Source organism: Portunus trituberculatus, chromosome 34 (genome assembly GCF_017591435.1).
Source record: "Portunus trituberculatus isolate SZX2019 chromosome 34, ASM1759143v1, whole genome shotgun sequence".
Lineage (NCBI taxonomy): Eukaryota > Metazoa > Arthropoda > Malacostraca > Decapoda > Portunidae > Portunus > Portunus trituberculatus.
In genome coordinates, this window is record NC_059288.1 from 12,167,811 (window position 1) to 12,190,319 (window position 22,509).

Below are 22,509 nucleotides of genomic sequence, written 5' to 3' on the forward strand. Positions count from 1 at the left end.
CCCGTCTCCATATCTACACTTATCCAATCTTATTTTAAAAGTATGCACACTCGTTGCAGACACTACTTCTTCATTTAAACTGTTCCACGTCTCAATACATCTTTGCGGGAAACTATATTTTTTAACATCTCTCAGACATCTTCCTTTTCTCAGCTTTTTACTATGCGATCTTGTGCTTCGAATATTATATTCTTCTCTCAGGATCAGTGTGCTCATGATTCTATTAATATTTTAGCACGGATTGTTGTACATCGCCAATGTGAAATATAAATCGACATGATTTGTACATGTGCTCCATGAAAACAGCCCTTAAGAATGAGAGAGGAAGGTTTCAAAATATTGGCCAGAAATTTCTCAGACAAATTTTATCTCGCCAGCTATAACCGACCTCCTAGCTTTCTCCTCCCTATAGTACACTCCATGGCAAGGAAATGATGACTCGCATTCTCCCCTCATCTTCCTTGCAGTATGTACACGGGTGTCCCGTGAGTTAAGATAATACAGTAGGGGAACGTGGGGTATGACGGAACCCCCCTTCTAGATCCAAGCATAAAGGGTGAGTTTCAAAATTCTACTCTTATCCTTCACGTCACCCAACAGTGACATCATCACTACCAGTAGGCAGGCTAAGTTTCCCTTGCGCTTCAGAGGGAAATATTTGTCTTTTTATGCAGTGCTGATGCTATACGCACGAGGTAAGACACTGCTTGTTTTATACTGAAATAATTATCACAATGATTTAATACTTATGTTATACATACCCATGAGTGTATACATGATATATAGATGGCATAAATTGGCATAGTAAGTATAAATACTTTGGTAAACATTTCGACATTTTAATATTTACTATTGGGGTAAGATGGACCCCATGAGAGGGCAAGGGTGGGTTTGTCGTGCTAATCGCAAAAGCTGGACTCATGAGCAATGTGCAGGGATAGATGGTGATGATGCTGAGGAGGTTTTTGTGTGTGATTTATGCCATTAAGTTGTGCAGGGAGAGATGATAATTAGGGAGGTTTTTTTTTCGTTTGATTTGTACCAATAAATCTGGCTCATGAACAATGTGAAGGGTTATGACGATGACGAGGAGTGTTTTATGTGTGCTTTATACCAATAAGGATTTGTTTCTTCATGTTCAGTTTGTGGGGTAAGATGGACCCCTGGGAGTCCGTCTTACACTATCATTTTATTTTTGGCCCAAGAAAAATTATCATTTTGTAAATTCTCGTGCTTCATTGTTTTCCTTCAAAAACCGTGACCCGGGTGTGGACTTCAAAGGTAACATCCCAAAGCACCACCACAAACCCACAAACTGCCAAAAATCATATATATGTGGTTTCTAGACTAAATACTTTGTTAAGTGGTCCGTCTTACCCAACCTTCCCCTACCTACATACGTCAGGATTCGATAATTCAAGTAATTCTGAGTAGAAAATATTTTATGCACATATGTTGTGTTTTGCTTAATTTTGCGAGAAATTAATTAAAGTTGGAGTTTTGTGTTGCCTCCACCCTACTCCCTCTCTCCTTTCCGGCTCACTATCTACTCGAGAAGCCCTGCAAAACTCATACTGACCGATCTTCATGCAGGAATGAGACCACACCACACACTACACACACCGGGAAAGCGAGGCCACAACCCCTCGAGTTATACCCCGTACCTATCAATTTACTGCTAGGTGAACAGGGGCTTCCCCATTTGTCTCACCGCGCCCGTGACTCGAACCCGGGCAGTCTTGGTTGTGAGCTGAGTGTGCTAACCACTATACTAAGCGGTGTGTATAATTCACCTCAGTCGCCTACTGGTCACCCAGCCAGTCTTCCCCATTACGGAGCGAGCTCAGAGCTCATAGACCAATCTTCGGGTAGGACTGAGACCACAACACACTCCACACACCGGGAAAGCGAGGCCACAACCCCTCGAGTCACATCCCGTACCTATTTACTGTTAGGTGAACAGGGGCTACACATTCAGAGGCTTGCCCATTTGCCTCGCAGCGCCGGGACTCGAACCCGGCCCTCTCGATTGTGAGTCGAGCGTATGTGTGTGTGTAATTCACCTATATAGGTCGCCTGTGTGTGTGTGTGTGTGTGTGTGTGTGTGTGTGTGTGTGTGTGTGTGTGTGTGTGTATTCTTTCCAAGCTACCTCTTAGTTTCAATATTCTACTGTGATGTTGATTTCGTTATAAACTTAATGGATACGCTTAATCAATGAAAGATGCATTGTCTACGTACGTACATGGATATCTATCTACATTATTCCTTCTTTCCTTTTTAGGTAAAGTTCCTCATTTCCCAGCACGCTTTAGAGTCCACCGATAATTTCATCAATAAAAAAGGAAAAGGAAAAGCAAATCTAGTTTTAATGAGAGAGAGAGAGAGAGAGAGAGAGAGAGAGAGAGAGAGAGAGAGAGAGAGAGAGTGGCCCTCACTCTGGAAAGTGGCTAGAGTAGCGGCCATTCATAAAAAGGCGACAAAGACGGAACCGAAAAATTACAGACCTGTGTCCCTCTTGCCTGTCCTTGGTAAGACTTTGGAGTCTATGATTGCCAAAAGAATCACTACCTACCTTGACGAACATAGACTCCTCAGCAACAGACAGTTTGGCTTCCGCTCCAACAGGTCAACTAATGATATCCTATTAAACCTGTCCACCGCATTGCACCAAACATTAGACAGAGGAAAGGACAGCTTTGTCATCGCCCTAGACATAGCAGGTGCGTTTGACAGAGTGTGGCACTCTGGCCTCGCCACCAAACTACGCAGCATGGGCGTGTGTGGAAGCCTACTTCACCTTCTACAAGACTACCTGCGGGACAGATCTCTGTGTGGTGGTAAATGGACAATCATCGCAGGACCACCCAATTGGTGCCGGTGTCCCACAAGGAAGCGTGCTTGGTCCACTGTTATGGAATGTGTTTTTTAACGACCTACTGCAGCTCATCCCTGAAGCCCACGCCTACGCCGACGACTGCACACTCACATTCCCTTGCGACAGTACTGACCACCGAGCTACTGTCGCCCTCATCAACCAAGCACTGGAGACCATCACCTCATGGGGACGACGGTGGCAAGTCGACCTGGCTCGTGATAAAACACAAGTCATGCTTGTCACCAGACGACGCAGTCCCCCTGCCATCCCCATCCCTCCCATTCGTCTGGATGGTTTGGCGTTGCCTCTGCTGTCTGCTGTCACCATTCTTGGCGTTGAAATAGACAGCAGCCTTTCCTTCACCAGCCACGTCAAAAAGACAGCTGCCAACGCCGCTGGCAAGTTAAGTTGCGTCAGACGAGTTTCACATCTCATTGACGCTCGAGGGGTGACCAATCTCTACGCCGCCCAAGTCCGATCCGTCATGGAGTATGCTCCTCTGACTTGGTCGTCTTGTCCCCCTTCCTACCTTGGCCTCCTTGACAAGGTCCAAGACCGTGCCCGGCGGCTCATCTCTACTAAGGTTCTCCCAGACGAGCAAGCTCCCCTCCTACAACCTCTACAGCACAGGAGAGATGTGGCGGGTCTGTGTGCCACCTACAAGATCCACAAGGAGGGCGCCCCACACCTCTCTGCTCTCCGGCAGCCGTGGGCCGCGCCTCACCCCACAACACGAGGGAGGCTTGCACGGAGAATCACCTCACTGTTCCATTCGCCAGGACGGAGACCTTCCTCCGTTCTTTTGTGCCAAGATACACTAGGCTTTGGAACAACTTAGTGAGTGATACAGATATACACAAGGCTCCTACTCTTCAGAAATTTAAGTGTGAGGCTAATAAATGGCTAAAAGTGTAATAGCGTATTGTTTTAAATGAAAGTGTATCTTTTGAAATGAAAATGTTGGCCTTCAAAAGTGAATGTGTGACTTTCGGCAAGAAAATTTTTAACCAAGTAAATGTGAATCTTTCAAGGAAAAAGATAATTAGTGAAAAGTGAAAGGGGCGTGTATATCCCAGAAAGTCTATGTAACAAATGGCATCTTGTATTATTGTGTGCAATTTTTACTATTTAGTTTATATAACTATTGTTACTATTTTGTATTGCATTGCATTTCTCATGTACTAATATTATGTCAAAGATAGTTCTCGGCAACTCACCGTGAACTTTTGGCTATTTACTATTTATACCTTTGTAATATCAATTTGTAAATAAAGAGAGAGAGAGAGAGAGAGAGAGAGAGAGAGAGAGAGAGAGAGAGAGAGAGAGAGAGAGAGAGAGAGAGAGAATGAAAGCATCATGTCCATTACTGACTGCTTTAGATAGAGATGGAATGTGAATAAATAAATAAATAAATAAATAAATAAATACATAAATAGATTGATAAATGGCTCAAAGAGAATAATATAGCAGCTCTCTCTCTCTCTCTCTCTCTCTCTCTCTCTCTAAAATCCTATCACCAACAAACCCGCCCCAACATCAAACAAAAAATAATAACTAGAAGAAAAAAAATCGTCGTATTACACCTACGACTTTTTCCAAACAAAACAAGAAAAATCCGAAAAGAAAATAATAATCATAATAATAATAATAATAGAATAAAATGTGAAAGAACCAACGCCTCAGCTCATGGCGATGGAGGAGAGGAGAAGCCGCTGTTGACGTCTCACTATTTTAAGGTAAATTTCAACCCTCTTAGGGGAATGTTCAGGAAATCCAAGGCGCTGTGGAGATTTGTGGGCGTAGTGCGGGTGTGGAGGATGCGTGGAGCGGGCGTGGTGGGCGTGGTAAGGGCGAGAGGAGAAGGAAAGAGAGGAAAGACTAGGTTTGTTTACAGCGGCGACCCAACCCTTTTTTCTCTCATTTTTCGTCATAATTCATTGGCTCGTTATTGTACGAGTGTAGGGAGAGGTGAGAGTGTTGGTGGGGTCTTGAGCTGTGTTGGGGAGAGAGAGTGAGTGAGGGAGAGTGATTGATAGTGAGTGTGAGTGAGTAAGTGAGCGAGGTTGAGTGAGTCAGTGAGTGTGTGAGTGAGAGGAGCAAGTCAATATTAGTAGCAGCATCTCCTTATATGTTGTTTTGCCGTCCCTCTTCAGCATCACCAATCTCAAGGACTTGATTGCATAGCGGTATCGTTGTATCTGGTGGAGGAACGCATGTCACTGAATTTTGGCCTTTGAGGAAAGTGTATGGAAAAAGTCATTCTCTTCCAAAACTTTTCAGCTGAGAGATTAGATATGACTGCAATATGGACTTTGAACATGTATTGAGTATTATTTACATGTATAAGGGGTGTTTGTTCCATTTGTACAGCCCTAATCAACTCTCATCTGACTGATTGACTGCAGCCTCTTTCTCACTGCCACATTGTTACATCTTTTGCCATCTTATACTGCTATATTCTTGCCAACTGCTCTTCTGATCTTGCTAACTGAATCCCTCCCTCGACCAACGGCCTCCCTGCCCAAGACCTTTCTCTCACCCTCATTCTCTCTACCTGTAATGTAAAAGTTAGCCAGTATTCACAGTCTTTCATCCATTTCTTAGGTTAACTCTGGAATTGCCTGTGTGCTTCAGTACTCATCAGGTTGACATTGGCAAAGAAGGTCTGCAGACATGCCAATTCATGTTGTAGGTTATAATGAAGATGAATTGCAGTGTAGACAACTGGAGTGTCCCTTAAGCAGTAATTGTTTAGTAGCTATTAGTTCGTAAATTACAAAACTGGTGCAACAGATTCCCTAGATGGTGATGGAGGGCTGATTTGAAAGTAGCAATGGTAGGAGCATTCACAGCTCTATCAGGTAAGGAGTTCCACAAATTTACTGTTCTACAGAGAAAAATCAACATCTGACATCAGTGTTGCAGTGAGGAACTAATAATTTGTAATTATGTCCTCTGATGGAATGGATCCTGCTGGATTCAGACAGTTCAGTCGGGGATATGGTTGAATGACCATCAAAAATTTTCCAGATTTTAATCATGCCATTTCTAATAAGGCACCCCTTAACAGAATACAAATCAAGAGCGTACAAACAAGATTGATAATCATCATTTTCCAGACCACTTATATTCTTTGTTCAGCATCTTTGTGGTGATTCCAGGAGTTTTAAATCTCCAATGTATTCATTATAAAAGATGCAAGAGCAGTATTCCAGAAGAGGTCTTATATGACTATAAATTTTCTTGACCTATCTAAAGTTGCTTTTAAGAAATTTGATGCTGGACCATTAGTTTTGTTTACAAATGCTCTGATATGGTCATGAAATTTTAAGGTAGTGTCAAGCAGATTGCCAAGGTTAAGATGAGAGGCCACAAACTGTATCTTTTCATTGTGTATAAAATAATCTGAGTAGAATACAAGATTTTGCCAGTCTGTAGAGTGTCTCTGAAAGTGTACAGCAACTCATTTAACTTTGTTTAGCTTCAATCCCTAAGATTCAGCAATGTATACCAGAGTATTGATGTCAGATTGTATAGATTGAATGTCCTGAATGATTTTGCTAACATCTATCTTCTAAGGAAATTACAACTGATTATGAACAGAGCTGCATGGTTTATAAAGGATCTGTCACCCAGAGAGAGAATCACACCTGCACTCATTGACCTACATTGGCTACCTATCAAAGCACGCAATGTGTACATAATGGGTGTTATGACCTAACAAGTAATACATTTTGGTAAACAGGGATACATTAGAATCTTGCTGCATGGTTCTTGTTCGGACACTACATGTCAATAAGGAAGGCACGACATGGAGCCTTACAGACTTTGTGAGCCTAGAGTTAATTTAGAACTAGGTTTTAGAGCATTTGAGGAGAGTGCTTCCCAACTCTACAATGGTCTACCACAACACAAGAAGAACAGTTCAAACTTGGAAACTTTCAGGAAAGTGATGAAAACCTATTTTTTCACTCAATCCTACGACATGATAAACAAGATTAGTTCCATTTATAGCTGTTTTACGAGTCAACAGCCTTGTTTAGAGCTGCTTTTATGGTAGCTGAGCAGGGCCTGAAACCTAATCTACAAGTACAAAGTACAAGTAACAGAGCTTTGTCCAATATTCATGTACAATTTCAGATCAGCAAAAATGTTAAAATTACATTTTATGAGATGGTATATAATAAACAAAAATTAAAAAGAGCACCAGACCAAGAACCTAGCCTTGTGGAACCCCACTTAGGACTGGCTCAGGGGTACTTGACGAGCCACCTATCGTTAGTACCATGGATCTATCTGACAAAGTTTGATATCCATTGGAGTAGAGAACCAGTTATTCCTATTTTTTCTAGTTTAGAAATTAAAATTGTATGATTCCCAACATCATAAGTCTTCTGAAAATGAAGTAGTATTATGACCACAGTATATACCCTGCCCCCCCTACCGCACGAGCAATCCCTCAATCCCGCTATGCAGCAGCACTTACTCCCATGCCCTCCCGTTCTCACTTGCTGACAACTCGAGTAATGGTAGCGAGTTTGTAGGGTTCTTCGTCATTCCAGCATGGCAGGAGTGTACGTATGTCCCACCACCACTTTAGGCAGCATCACACTAGCACTTTTTCTGTTGTCTTCAATGATTTCTGTCGTTTTTAACTATTCTCTCAACTCTTTTCATCATCTTGAGTCAGACAAAAGGCACCATTTTCCTCTAGCATCAGTTTTTACTCAAATTAAGATCTATGGCTTCTAATCAACACTTTTATGATAAAATTAATTTTCTTGTTAATTGGAATGATGTTATAATCTTAAATTAATAGAATCTTGATAAATGGGAGGCCGCCGTGGTACAGCCTTGGGGTCCGAGGGTCTCCAAGCGCACGGGTTCGAATCCTGTCCACGGTCCCAAGTGTAGGTTGGGCTTCCTCACTCGGAGCAATGGTTTCCTAGCGGGTGGGGGTTTGAGCTAGGAGGTACCCCAAAAAGTATCCCCTTTAGCCCATAAATTGCCGTGAAAAGCCCACATGGTAAAAAAAAAAAAAACAAACAAATAGATGTAATATATTTGTGTGTGTGTGTGTGTGTATATATATATATATATATATATATATATATATATATATATATATATATATATATATATATATATACAGGTAACTCAATTTGCGCAATAGATGCTTTCCAAGAGGCATCGCGTGTATCAAAATTCGCATAAAACAAACATGCAATTCTCATAAGAAACAATAGATAATAGGGGGATGCGGGATGTGGTCCAAAAAAATTCATACAAAATACTCTATTTTATTTGTCTAAATTAACATATTTTTATTATTTACCATTCTAAATACTAGAAGTGTATTTAAAGTAAAGGAAAAAACAAGAAATAATAAGAGAAAGCAAAACATAATAAGAGAAAACAACAAAACAAAGAATATGTAAACAAAACACTCACTGTGTCACTGCCTTCACCACTCACACCACAGTCAGTCACCATCTTCCTCTGAGCTTTACCACTTTATCAAAAATAACCCCACATGCAGAAGATGAAGGACGTTTTGGGGCCATCTTGGTGAATTATAGGCAGATTGAAGAGATTCCGTCTGTACTCAGTGCTGGCAGACTGCAAATGAGGCATGAGAAGAGCGGGAGCTGGATCCAAAAAGCTTTAACAATGTCAGAGCAACCTCCTGCCGCGAAATGGCATCTATGAACGCTTGGAGGGACAATAACGAGGTTGCTCTCAGGTTGCTGGGAACACCACCTCTCGAGGTGGTGTTACTGTCTTATATATGCATTTATGTTCACAAAACATTTCTATTAGCTTTTTACAAACCTTGTCCCCAAGAAAGGATTGTTTTGTAATGCATAAAGTGGAATCTTACATGGAATACCAAAAAATAAAGCAGAGATGAGATGAGCCACAGACGAGGCGGAGACTCGTGGCGACTTGGCCGCTTCTTCTTCTTCTTGTGACCCTTTTAGCTTGCGTGTTGCTTTCACCACGATATTTATGTTACCACTCCTCTATTGCCTGCTATAATGGATATCATATCTTATGCCATGAGGATAACCTTGACTCCGTGGCACTGAGTGATAGTGAATTACACCTCGAGAGGTGGTGTTCCCAGCAGCCTGATAGCAACCTTGTTACCGTCCCTCCAAGCATTCATGGATGCCATTTCACGGTAGGAAGTTGCTCTGATGTTATAGTTTCTTGGATCCAGCTTCTGGCAGCCAATGAGCACTTTTAGGCAGGCTATCAACCTCCACCTGCCAACAGCAACGAATCTTTGTGAATGCTATTTTACAAAGGTTGGTATGTGAGGTTGCTATGGAGGTTGTCTGTACCAACATAGATAACAACCTACTTCTTGGATCTGACCCCAGAGCTCCCACCTATCAGCCAGCTGCGGAACACTATGGCACTCAGTTTGAAAATGCGGTTGGGCCAAATCGCGTATAAGCAAAACGATTGCGCAAATTAATTTAATTATAATATTTTTTCAGTCGCTTTATAACTAAAACGCGTAAATCAAACACACGTAAATCGAATTACCTGTATATACTGTATACATGTTTTTTTTCTCGATTTATAAGGGGTTGGGAGAGGAAATTCCGCGTATCCAGATATTTTGCTTATCCGCCAGGGCCTTGGCTGCTATAATCCAGATGCACGGGCGATTACTGTATATCTGCCTTTGTATGACAAACTCTTTCAAGAAGGCGGTTTCAAGGCATTTATTAATTTTTTATGATTTTGACATCTCTTTTGAGACTGTCACTACACTTCTTGACTCCCTCCAGTGTCCCATCTTGAATAGGCTGTTTGATGTGCTGCTAACTTTGCAGTGTGCACTGACGCCTTTCCTGATAACTATTTTACCATGCCATGTTGACTGACCCCCAGCTCCTGCAGTCCAATGTAGGGAAGATGTCTTCTGGCCGTCCCATCAAGTGTGTGGTGGTAGGAGACGGAACAGTGGGCAAGACATGCATGCTCATCTCCTACACTACCGACTCCTTCCCCAAGGAATACGTGCCCACAGTGTGAGTGTTTCCCTTTGGTTTCATATCCATCTATTCCTGCAAGTCAGTTGCCCATCTGGTGGTTAGATTTTAAGCAGTCATGGTCATCTCAGGTGTGGATACAACTGTGTATGACCAGGGTATAGGTATGTGAGGGTAAAGAAATGCATAACACATTTGTTTATTTCAGATTTGTAAATTACTGGGAGTCTTTTTAAGTGTAAACAGTAATGGTTGTCTTTCAGCTGTGAACAGAGAAGTGTGTGAACAAGATACATGAGTTGGTATGAAAATTAATAACTTACTTGTTTGTTTCAGGTTTGATAATTATTCTGCACCAATGGTAGTGGACAGCATCCCAGTCAGTTTAGGCTTGTGGGACACTGCCGGCCAAGAGGACTATGACAGGCTGCGGCCACTCTCCTACCCACAGGTGAGGACTTTGGCTCACTTGCTGAGACTGTTGGGAATGGTGGCAAGTTATACAGTATATTCTATTACATTTATGGTGGTGGTCAGAATATTTCCTTTACTTGTGGTGGCTAGGTAGTGTATCTCTGGCACACCAGGTTCCAATGCAAAGGTATGCTGTCAGGCCTTGATGTGGAAGTTTTACTATGCAGCCAGTTGTGCTATGTCTAAGCTCTTGGTTTGTAATCAAGTTGTTCATGCAACTACTACTACTTTCCACTTGCAGCTGTCAGAGCTAAGAGTGTGAGTGTGTAGTGCATTGTCTTGGCCATCCTGTGTGGGATTGTTGGCCTGGTAGCTAGTTAGGTAAAATAGATATTCATCTTTTTATAGCTTGTCAGCTTATATTATTGAGAGACTTTTAGTGATGTGTATTTCTCTGATTATCTTGTGTGTTTTTACAGACAGACGTGTTTCTGATCTGCTTTAGTGTGGTTAGCCCTTCCTCGTGTGAAAATGTCACCTCTAAATGGTATCCAGAGATCAAACACCACTGCCCTGATGCACCAATTATTCTTGTGGGTGAGTCTGCTTGATGGCTGAAGAGTTCACTTTGCAAATCTATCAGGAAGTGAATGTTTTTCTCTAAAAAATTTTGTTTTTTCTTTCTCTTCTTCTGTTTCTATAGAAATTTGTGTGTTTCCAAAACTATTTCCAAAATAATTTTGTAGAAAAGTCCCTCTCCATCCTGAATATATGTGCAGAGTAGTGTGGCCTTGCCAATAACTTCCACTGATTAGACTCGTCAATCAATCTTGATCTGCCCTCACACACACACATTGTTGCTATGAACCATACTCCTGCTGCCAGCTCACCATATGATCACCTTCACAGCCAATCTAAGGCAGTAATCTACAATGTGAACGAGTGCTTCTTGGAATAAGTTCTTGAGAGAGAGAGAGGGCAGGAGTATGGGATTTACCACAGCAGCAGAACATAAGTGTAATTTTTTCTCATTTCTCTTCTCTACTCACTTTTTTCACTTTTCTTTTGTGAGGTTTTTGGCTTGTCATACATGTCTTCAGTTGCTCAGCCACCCAGAACCATGAATTCCTGAAAACATTTGCCATTACAGTCCAAAACATTTGGCCAATATCTGACCAGTATGTTATTTAGCAAAATCTGTTACTGCAAGGTACCACTGTAATATTTTTAACACTGACACTAAAGCACTGAGTGGATACAGTACTCATACATTGGTGATGTTTGTGAATGGGGCTTAATGTTTTGCACAAGGACTGCCGTGTGTAGGCCTGACAGCTTTTTTACAGCTTCCCTGATTTTCTAATATCCTTTCATGTCACCAGGCACTAAGATGGATCTTCGGGAGGACAAAGAAACACTGGCCCTCCTCTCTGACCAGGGCCAGTCTCCAGTGAAGCGGGAGGCTGGCCAGAAGCTAGCCAATAAGATCAGAGCAGTGAAGTACATGGAATGCTCTGCACTAACACAACGAGGACTCAAACAGGTGAGCCGCCATAGAATCCTTATTATTTCTTTCAACAGTGAGGTAATGTAGTAATACAGAATTAATTCCTATAAATAAGGTTTTATTAGAATAAGAGAAAATGTGTTGTCTGCAGTCATAAGATCCAGGGTGAAGTATTTGACCTTTCATCCTGGGAAGCTTGATATCTGTTTAGAAAATATAAAGATTAATTATGTAAAGAACACAAGACAAGAATACCAGTAATATCTATGTAATGGAAAACTCTTTGTTTCTCATCTTGTTGTATCAGATGCACTGAATAAATAGGTAGTGTTTAGATTTAGCAAGACGTTCCTTAATTAAGTGATGCATCGTGCAGGTATTTGACGAGGCCGTGAGAGCAGTGCTTCGGCCCGAGCCAGTCAAGAGAAGACAGCGCAAGTGCTCGGTTCTCTAAACTCCCGAGTGCTCTTACTGTCTGTCCCCAGTTGTCTCACTCCCTCTGTCTCACCACTTATAGTCAAGCAAGCACCAAGTTAGTCTCTGACCCATGTTACTGAGTCACAGGGATTTGGTGACCAGATATAAATATATATACATATATATTTTCTTTAAAATTGTATATCGTTTCCTGGATCTTTGTGCCACCAAAATTATCTTAAAATTTTTATCTAATTTGTGAAATCTTTTGCTGGAGTTATTAGTTGTTAACTTTATTTGTTGCTGAGTGGGAAATTGCAAACTTCAAAATGATAATATGTTGAGCTTAAGCTAAGTAAATAGAGCCAGTTTTTGTGTGCTTGTGTATGCATGTATGCATTCATACATGTTGGAATGTGTGTATGTCTGTATCCCTCCATTGTCCCTCCTCTCCAGTATGTAACCTATTTTCACTTAGGTATCATCAGAGAACAGTTTTTAATTTTGTTTTTTATCTAATTAATTTATTTTTCATTAATTACTTTTTTAAAGGTTTGTCCTTGTCTCTCAGAAGGCAGCATTTGGGCTGTTCATTAGAGAGAAAGTGTCCCCCTGTGGTAGTGACAGGACACAGAAGCAGCTTTGGTTTTATGGATTTTTGTAGTCTTCAACTCCTTAAATGTTTGTTTACTTGTACCAGTATATTAACAGCTTTAACTTTCAGTAATGTAGAAAATTTCCCAAGATTGTTTACATCAATTTACAACTCAGCTTTAACAAAGGCATTTCCAAGCTATTCTGAAACTGAGCATTTTTGTATTCAGTATCAATGTTTGTGGAAAAATTTCAGTGTTTCTTTGTAAAGTTTGATCAAGTTTACCTGATCGCCAGACCAAGCCAAGGCTTCCCTTGTGTCTCCCTTCCCCAGCTCTACTCTCACCTATCATGCTCACGTCCTCCCTCTACATTGTGTGTGGTCAAATTGCATTTATTTTATCACCAGAATACTTGTATTTGATAATATATTGCACATTTTTATTAAGCTCGTGTCAAAATCCTTTTGCTTGATTTCTGAGGTAAACTCACTCCACTCCCCTAGCTCATGTAGTCTTCCATTGATTCTTCTCCTCAATGTATCTGCCATTGGGTTAATGAGATGAAGGTGTATGAAATCATTGTTTTTTCTCATGCTCATGGTCAGGGTCACCATCACCACTCAGTGAATACCAATTACCAAAGAGCAAATGTTTTGGATACTGGAGTTTGATAGCCACAAATTATTGCTCACTTGTTGACACTTGGCAGCGATGGCTTGTAATCATAAAGTTAATCATAACATATGATATCATTTAATCAAGAAACACACACACACACACACACAGAATTCACTTGGTAGAATTGATATTGGATAAATTGTGAATGAACTGTCTTTATAGATATGTCACACCGAGCTGTTGGAATTCATTGCAGGTTGCTTTACAGTTGGTATCTCTCTGTTAGGGAAGGTATGGGTGGCAGGTAGCAGTGGTGTTGGTGAGGGAGATATTTCATGGGACACTACCACTCATTGGTCAATACAAATTGGTCCTAGGTCTGTTTCAGTACTTGGATGTCTTTTGCAGAAGACTACCAAATGCATAGTGAAAAGTCTAATAAATTAAGAATGCAACATTATGAAATTCATCTTGTAAATAAACTTTTGTTTTAAGTTGTCATCATCTGCACTAGTTACTTTCCATCAACTCGAGTCATGTTTGTAAAATGATATGACCTTTTTTATACGTGATTTTAATGTATTTAGATATTATACTGCACAAGTATCACTAACACAAAAAAAAAAACTGATGCACACTTAAATCAAACATAAACCTAAAACTTGATAAACCAAACAGTTAAGTGTATCAGTAGTGAGATATATTTTTTCCTCTTTTCTCTCAGAACACTTGCTCCCATTCTGACAACCTCTGGTCTATCTCCAAAGGTTGTAAAATTTCAGTTCAACATACCTTTGCTCATTTAATGATTTTAAATTAAGATCATTAACATGAAGTAAAGGCTCCATTTCCCTTCTCATTTCCTTGTCTTAACTAATTCATGCTCCAGCCTCAACAAAAAAGTTTTTTTTTTTTTTTTTTTTTTTTTTTTTTATATAGTTACATCTGCCTGCAATGATACAACACAGTGACATGCTGAGGATGAGGCAGCTCTTCCCTCCCTGCTGCATTAAGGCTGTACATCCAGTGCTTTTCACTTCATGAATATGTCTTAAGTACTTAGATTTACTCATATCAACATGACATTCATGCAACATTACTACACACTCATATGAGTAAACAGACTTAATAAAGACTACTTTCATGTTTTCTTTCCGTTCTGGTTAGAGAAGTTATGCACATTGTAAAGCTTAATGTAGATTTAAGGACTTTTTAAGATGTGCCTCTAGAGACTTTTGTAAAGCAACAGGAAATGAGCAGTGTGTGGTCTACAGTTTTTTTGTCACATAATTTTCACATCTGACAAACCAATGCTTCATGGTCTCTGCTTTATTTCTGTGGTCTACAACAGAATTAGAAATAATTGTAGGTGACACTAGGCAGCTCCACAGGCAACTGCAGGTCTGTTGTTTATAGATTTGATATTTTGTAGCAAAGAATAAGTGTGCATAGTGTTATGTATTAATATTTTATTTGTTGCGCAGTGGGAATAGTGATGTGTTGTGTGGCGGATAGCTTCTCTGGTGGTGTGTGTGTGTGTTGGCAATCCCAGCTTGAGAGAGCACAAGCACACCAGACTCAGGATTCATCCACTAAACAAGCACATCTGCATCTTAACCTAACAGATTAATGTACCCAAAGCTTGTCAGACTTCATTGTTTTTAATGTCATACCTATATGTCTACTGAATTTTGTTACTGTCATCTCTTATGTATCCACATTATAGAATTATTAAGACTTTTCTAAAAAGTAAAAAAACAAAAAAACAAAAAAAAAACATGGCTTTTTTAAAGATGAATTCATCTTGCTGTGTCCTTTTATAATTTTATAATGTCAGATTAGAACATTTAATTGTGTGAATCTCAACAACCAGCAGTTTCGTGGGTATTATAAACAAGATAAGACTGTATTTCACATAATCAGAATGATTGAATTTTCTCATGTTTTTTAAGTGTCTAGTCAGTAGTGGAAAAGTACTAACAAGTGCAGAGTGTTAATTTAAGTTTTGTGATTGTTTTTTCTTTTTTGCTCTTTTGGGACCCAGCTAAAGAAAATGTTTGCTAACCAATGAAAGCAAATTGATCATAAGTAAAAATACTTCCTACAATTACACTTCTTACAAAAAGGAAAAAAAAGTAAAGCTCTCAAGTTCAAACAACATGAAGTGGAGTGCTGCATGAAGCAGCTCATCTTCCATTAACAATGTAACACCCCATTCACACCAACACTCTTAGAGGGAAAGGAGGAGTAGAAGGGGATATCCTAACATGTTAATTTTGGAGAATATAATATGCAGAAGAAAGTCTCTCTCTCTCTCTCTCTCTCTCTCTCTCTCTCTCTCTCTCTCTCTCTCTCTCTCTCTCTCTCTCTAAATAAATAAATAAATAAGAATAGGGATGATAACATCTTTACTGTATTTATGAATAGTTAACTAAATAATACTGGGGATAGATTAAACAAACCAGAATGAATGCATGCATTGGTATTAATTGAAGTAAAAGGAACAAAGATGAAATTAAAAAAAGTGTTGAATAGCCTATGAGTAGCTATAGTTGATCCTTAGATGGCATGGCAAGAGAGGAGAGAGATGGCTGCTGTGAGTGTGTGACAAAGTCCATATGTAATATGGCTGGCTACAGGACATAAGAAGTACAGGTAAAGGGATAGAGTTGGAATTTGGCAGGATAGGAATGTGCAGGGGAGGTGCAGGGACAGGAGGTAGTGTAGTGGAAACTCAGAGATGATGAGTGGAAGGTTGACAGGAAAGGAATGTGCAGAGGTGAGATGCAGGGGCAGGAGGTAATGGAAACACTCCAGATGTAGCTGTCCCCTTGAGAGAGTTTCCAAGAGCAGCATCACAATATATCAAACATGGTAAGAAAAATTAACAATATCAGCCAATTGTTCTACACTTATTACAAGGCAGCTGGACCATCCCAGTTATGAGCTCATTTATATACATTATAACTGTACTTAACAGTAAACCAGGTAGCAATACCATGATATATGAATGTATTTGCATGGATGTGCTGAAATATCATCTTTGTAATTCAAATCATATACTTTCTAACAAGCATAATACTTAACCTGTATATTTACATAACAAAACTCAGTTAGAACTTCAAGGGAATGGTTAATCTGATATGAATAACGTATGGGTTTTAAAAATATATTTTTATATTAGGAATGAATAACTGAATTCTTTATAAAATTATCATAAAATTAGTTACAAGAACTGAATTGGAAACACTTGACGACTATAACTTTATTTTTTTTCTGTGACTACCAATTTATTTTACTGGAAGCAACATCAAGCAGCAGACACACAAGAGGAAATGTTTAACTAAGCACATATTTCATGATCTTTACAGTGACTGACAGCATCATACTACATACTATATTATAGCATTATACAGTTCCTGTAAAATAGTATGCATAATTTTTCTTTGGGGAGATCCACTGGAACAAAATTTACTTGAGCTGTGATTGATTGATTTTTATTTATCTTTATTAATTTATTCATTTATTATTATTATTATTATTTTATAACATAATTGATTGCTACATCTGATTGGAAGAGTGCATAAAGAACTGATTACTGATGAGCAAGTGTGGTGCTGGTTGGCATCTTATGCAGTTCATGATCGTCACAACTCTGTCATATAGACTTTAAGCTGTTTTAACTTGGTCTGAAGATTGTGAATTCATATATTTCTGAGTATCACCAAATAGCATCAAGGAAGGTGTCAGTAATCCCCAGGTGAAGGTCAGGTCGCCATCAATCACCTTCACACACTATTCCCTAATATTTAGGGTAAACTTAAATTATCCACGTTTAATATCCTTCATGACCGAGGAAACCAGCTCTGTTTTGTCTAAATTGATGTTCCAATAAAGTACTTATTTGGTTATTGTATCTTTCTTGTTTGTGGCAGTGTAATGTTCAAGCACAAAGTGTTACACTAAAATGCCTTGTGTTAAGTTTTCCCAACATTTTTGTATCGTGGACCGCTAACATGACTTTAAATAAACAGTATAAGAAAAAAGTTCTTCATTATCAAAAATTTTAAAAGTTGCTTTTACAAATATGTAGTATAAATATACATTCCAGGAATGTTCCCTTAAGATGGGGTTCACTGAGTTAAGGCACTCGCGCACACACAAAAACACTCACTCACACACACATGCAAATATTACCAATGTGTATAAATAAAATTTACACACATGCAAATATTACCTATAAAATAATTAAATTCACCTTAGTTCCAGAACCTCAAGATGGGAAGAAAGCAGATCTTTAACCAACTGCCTGCCAAATGGTCTTACACAAGGGTTATACATACCCATCTATCTAAATAGCAGGCCAGCAACCCCACATGGGGCAGCCCAGACAAGCATCATGCTCTTAACTATCAGACGGTGGAGAGTACTAATATAAAAATATAAATGTTGCCAAAACCACTGACCATATAACAACAGGTCCTGATCACCAGTGGAGTTAGTCTGAGTGACTTGATGGAGGAGGAACAGAATGCAGGGTGAGGGTCTCCAAGGGGGTGATTTTTCCTCCTCCGCCCATGATAGTGTATAGGCCTGACTGCAACACCAAACAAATTTCTATGGTGCAAGAATAAGTGATATACAGGAGAGAGAGGATAGAGATTCAACTTTTTCACTGCTACTGACATATTCTCTTAATCAAGAATCACTCCAAGACCTTTCATTATTTTTCAACAGTCATACCTAACCACAATAGTGCTTAAACAATGGAAAGTTTAATCTCCTTTCTCATGATATCTGAAGAGATTTAGCACAATGATTTCTAATGGTGAATATGTCAGTGAAAGGCTATGGCATTGAAAAACATTACAATTATATATCAATAACAGATATCATCCCTTTAGTCATAGACAGTGACAGGCATGCTGTGCTTCCTTAATACACTATATTAGCCTGATGTATGCAAACTTATTTTTTTGTTCCACAGAACAATAAGATAACTATCACTCTAAACTGTAAACTGAATTATAAGTGCAAACTGTATATTACCTTTTCTGGAAGTATGAGGGCAGCTTCTTGAAGAATGGAGGAAGTAGGAAGAATGATGTTTGACTCCACAGAGTCTGGAACGTCAACAGATGAAGCATGAGGAGTGGAGTCAGTAGAGAGTGGCATGTCCTCTGCCAGAGTGCCCCCTGGGTTTCTTTCACTGCTTGATACAGATGGGCTGAGAGGATTAATGCTTGATGGAGTGGGACATACTGAGGCACTGAGTGGATCAAGCTGGAATAAAAAGACAACATAAGAAAGTGATTCAATTGATGTCTAGTTTTATAAGGGGGCGTCCGGTTTAGAGATAAAAAAAAAAATGAAAAATAATGTTGTTTGTGGAAAAATATGTGGTAGGTTAGCTATTATTTCACAAAGTTTTATGGTGAAATGCACATTGGTTTCCATTTAAATGCCATTTAAAGGTCCTGTACTCAACCACATGCGTTTGTTTACATAAAAAATTACGAAAAAAAGGCAAAAATATTAACTTTTTTTGGTGTACATAATACGGCAACACTGAAAATCTATGAGTGGCATCAACCAAGGTACCAGTGAGACTCAATAGGGGGGAAAGCTATCAGAGAGAGAGATTGTTGCTGAGTCTCTCACTACCTGCCCTTCACTCTGCTAAACAGCATGTAATTTATTTACTGCATTCTACTTTTCACCTACTGCCAACCATGGATGGGTGTCTAAGAGGAATGATGCCTGGAATATGAGTATGGAAGCTCAAAGAATAAAAAGAGCATGTTGAACCTGACACCTCAAATGCTCCGGTACACATCCTCGAGTCACCCACCACCACCACCACCACCCTCACCACTGCCACACCACAGCCCACCACATCTCACATAGAACAAAGACAAGGAAATGAAGAAGAAAAGGCCTCATTACTCACAATTAGAGAAGCTCTTCTACAAAATATTGAGAAAGAAAATGAAGATGTGGAAAGTGACGAGCTTGTCATGCTGACAAAAAGGAGGCCGAAAAATCTTCTTTCCTTGCGTTCTTCATGCCCAGATCCTGCCTTTGACTACAGCTTGGAGCCTGATGTATACGAGAACACTATAACTATGCACTGCACAACATGCAACTTCAAGAACACATCACAACCAGAAAAAGTGAGAGCTGGACGTCGGAAGAAACGCCTCTTCACGACCAACATATCATTGACAGGAGGGGACTACGAGCCTGATGTGCTTAGAAATACATCTAATTGTATTATGAGATTGTAGATAATAAAAAAGAATAATAGTAAACCTGAATAAATTTCCTAGTGTGTTATAATGGGATCGAGATCGATCGATAAACTTTATCGACCTGTATCTCAAAACATAAGTTATTCCCCTTCTAAAATCTATTTCAAAGCCAATTTTAGCTTGATTTCAATGAAACAAAAACTAAAAGGGAGAAGAATACTTCTTTCAATTAACATCACTATTTTTTTATACATGTGACCTGTAATTTTGTATTAATATTTTTTGGTCAAAAAAGTACAAAAAAACTCATTTTGAAAAAAATTCATAAAACAAAAACAAAAGATGAAATAAAAATCTAATGACATGGAAACCTTTCATATTATAACGTGTCTTTGCCTGAGGAAAATGAAGGTTTATGGAGCAAATAACGCCAGAATAACACCCATAAGTTTTAGTTGCAATTATAATTGCATGGCGGGGTTGGGGACTAGAATGGGGATGAATGTCTAATATTGGTGTACATGTTCCCAATACTTCACAACATAAAAATCAGAGTGTTTCATGCTTATTTACTGGAGATATGACACACCATTCTAAACCGAACACTCCCCTTAAGATCCCTCCCAAGAGACTACAAGGTTAACAGTGTGAATGACAAGAGTGTGTTGCTTTGTATACAGATAAAAGAGAGAAATAATTGTAAATAATAACATGCCAGTATAAACTATCCAGATGATTAGTACATGAATGGTGACCTTTCCTCCACTGATAAAAGTATTGGAAGATCATCTGATTTCCTTTAAGTCTTTGACATACACAATGCAGCAATATTAAAAGTGTACATTATTTTTTATCATCATCTAATGCTGCTATTCCTCCCACAACTACTAAAAAAAGCTTTCCTCACCCGCATGTACTGCGGAGAATTGCCATCCTGTATGGACACCTTTGAGATGGGTGCGAGTGAGCCAGCAGTGAGTACCACCTGCTCCCCTTGCAGTGTGGAGCACATGACTTGGGTGTGGCTGCTCTGGGACACAAAGACTGGTCCTGAAGTGGAGTGAGACTTTGGCAAAGAGATGACATTTGATGGAACAGGGGATGCAGTGATGAGAGAAGATATATTAGAAACTTGGTTAGGTGAGGAAACAACTAACTGAGGATGAAAGCTGTATGTTTGATGATTTGGGTGAGTTGTGCAGGCACCTAGTGAGTTGCTGGGGCTCAGGTTTAAGATGGAGGAAGAGGCTAAAGGATTGGTAACACTTGAATTGCTGGATGAGGAGGATATACTGCTGCCTGACATACTGTTTGAGGTGGAGCATGCCAAGGTGCCTGACAGACTTCCACGAGACACAACTGTAGAACTGGATGAAGAGGAGACACTGCTCACATTGAATGAGGAAACAGGGACAGTGGAAAAGATAATGCTGCCTGTGGATGATGGTGGCATACTGGTGATGTCTGCCATGGAAGGCACAGGTAAGCCAGAGATGGAGATTCTATGAGGTGTGACAGGAGTATCTGTTATAGTGGTGACACACGATGATGCTGGAGAGGATGCCAGTGCTGTGGTCTGAGATGAAGACTCTCCAGACAGCACAATGTTATTTGCTGGACTGAACTCTGAGAGGGCAATGTTCCCAGATGTGGTAGGGACACTGGAGAGAATGATGTTGCTGGAAGAAACTGGGGGAATTTCTGGAGCAATTGAGGACGGAAGACCTAGAATATGAGGCACTTCCTGAGGTGGTGGAGCTTGGTGGTCAGCCTGTGGCATGACAGCATCCATGACAACCACCTCAGACTCCAACACAGGATTGGGAGCCTGGTGTGGCACGGTGTGGGTGCGCAGGTGAGCTATCATGTTGTCCTTGCGTGAGAAGCATCGGTGACATCTTGGGCACACATAATCCTTCACTCCAGTGTGAACCTGAAAGGACTTGGAACTGTGTATATGAATCAATAAGGATTATCCTACACTGTAACATCACCTAAAATGCCACAAGCCTCATGATGCATACTGTAAGCATTCTCAGACTTATATGTTTTTTTTTCTTTCTTCTGATAGGACCTGTGGTGATCCTCTACAAAGTCTTCCAAAGTATTATAATGGCGAGGGAAGTGTCTCAAGATGTACCCACCTTGGAGTGCCTGAGCAGGTCCTTGGGTGCCAGGAACATTTTGTGGCAGGTCTTACAGCTGTACTTTGGGCTCCGTTGCTTATGCACCACCTTGATGTGACTTCTTAAGTTGGCATCTGTCTTGAAGTCATTACCACAATACCTGTATAAAATGTTCTGTGCATCTGTGTCCTGTAAATCTGTACACCTATGAGTGAATCTACTAACAGGCATTAGGATCCATACTATTACAATAAAAAAAAAAAAAAAAATGTTTATAAGAATCTACTGTTGAGAGTATGAGTAGCCATGACAAGAAATGAGCTGGCTTGCAGGAGCTCTATAAAGTCAAAAATATTTACGACAGTTTTTTCCATCAACAGCTTTTCTTTTTATTTTTATCCCCTCACTCAATAAGTTATCACTGACAAAAGAGATATATTTTTCTTTACCTTCAATAAACAAGTCACCATGGACAAAAGATGAAGAACATATACTTTTTGTGTAAAAGGTGGCATGGTAATGGAAACAAAAACCTGAAAAAAGGACTATTGGGGGTGCCAGAGTAACAAAAAATATTATAAAGAAAAAATTTCTTAAAACCTCCCACTTAAAAAGAATTAAAGTCTTAGACACAGGGAAATATAGAAGCAAGCAAGGAGTTTCAAGAGCTTAACAAAAGAACAGACAAGAGAGTGAA

The 22,509-nt window shown here is 39.7% G+C and overlaps 3 protein-coding genes across 10 annotated transcripts in view; 2 read left to right on the plus strand and 1 right to left on the minus strand.

Annotated features, from left to right (window-relative positions):
• LOC123512657 overlaps positions 1-22,509 on the plus strand; it is a 357,957-nt gene that overhangs the window by 195,469 nt on the left and 139,979 nt on the right. The window lies entirely within an intron of this gene.
• LOC123512655 overlaps positions 9,601-22,509 on the minus strand; it is a 46,087-nt gene continuing 33,178 nt past the window's right edge. For 4 of the 6 annotated variants that reach the window (XM_045269127.1, XM_045269129.1, XM_045269130.1 and 1 more), the window contains 5 exons: positions 21,831-21,972; positions 20,594-21,619; positions 18,485-18,718; positions 17,902-18,032; positions 11,902-12,007 (listed from right to left, as the gene is read on the minus strand). In XM_045269127.1, coding sequence (XP_045125062.1) covers positions 17,934-18,032; positions 18,485-18,718; positions 20,594-21,619; positions 21,831-21,972 — 1,501 coding nt within the window. In that variant the 3' untranslated portion in view covers positions 11,902-12,007; positions 17,902-17,933. Of the gene's footprint in view, positions 9,978-10,206; positions 10,362-11,901; positions 12,008-17,901; positions 18,033-18,484; positions 18,719-20,593; positions 21,620-21,830; positions 21,973-22,509 lie in introns of those variants that run through there. The other 2 variants (XR_006677154.1, XR_006677155.1) reach the window with 2 other exon arrangements.
• On the plus strand, positions 9,789-22,191 carry LOC123512660 (ras-related C3 botulinum toxin substrate 1-like). 3 transcript variants are annotated; one of them, XM_045269137.1, is made up of 5 exons: positions 9,789-9,922; positions 10,220-10,334; positions 10,777-10,894; positions 11,680-11,840; positions 21,758-22,191. In XM_045269137.1, exons 1-5 carry the CDS (start codon positions 9,807-9,809, stop codon positions 21,767-21,769), a joined length of 522 nt encoding a protein of 173 aa, XP_045125072.1. In that variant the 5' UTR covers positions 9,789-9,806; the 3' UTR covers positions 21,770-22,191. The 3 variants fall into 3 exon arrangements, with proteins under 3 accessions (XP_045125072.1, XP_045125070.1, XP_045125071.1); XM_045269135.1 differs by lacking the exon at positions 21,758-22,191 and adding an exon at positions 14,375-15,822; XM_045269136.1 differs by lacking the exon at positions 21,758-22,191 and adding an exon at positions 12,181-13,937.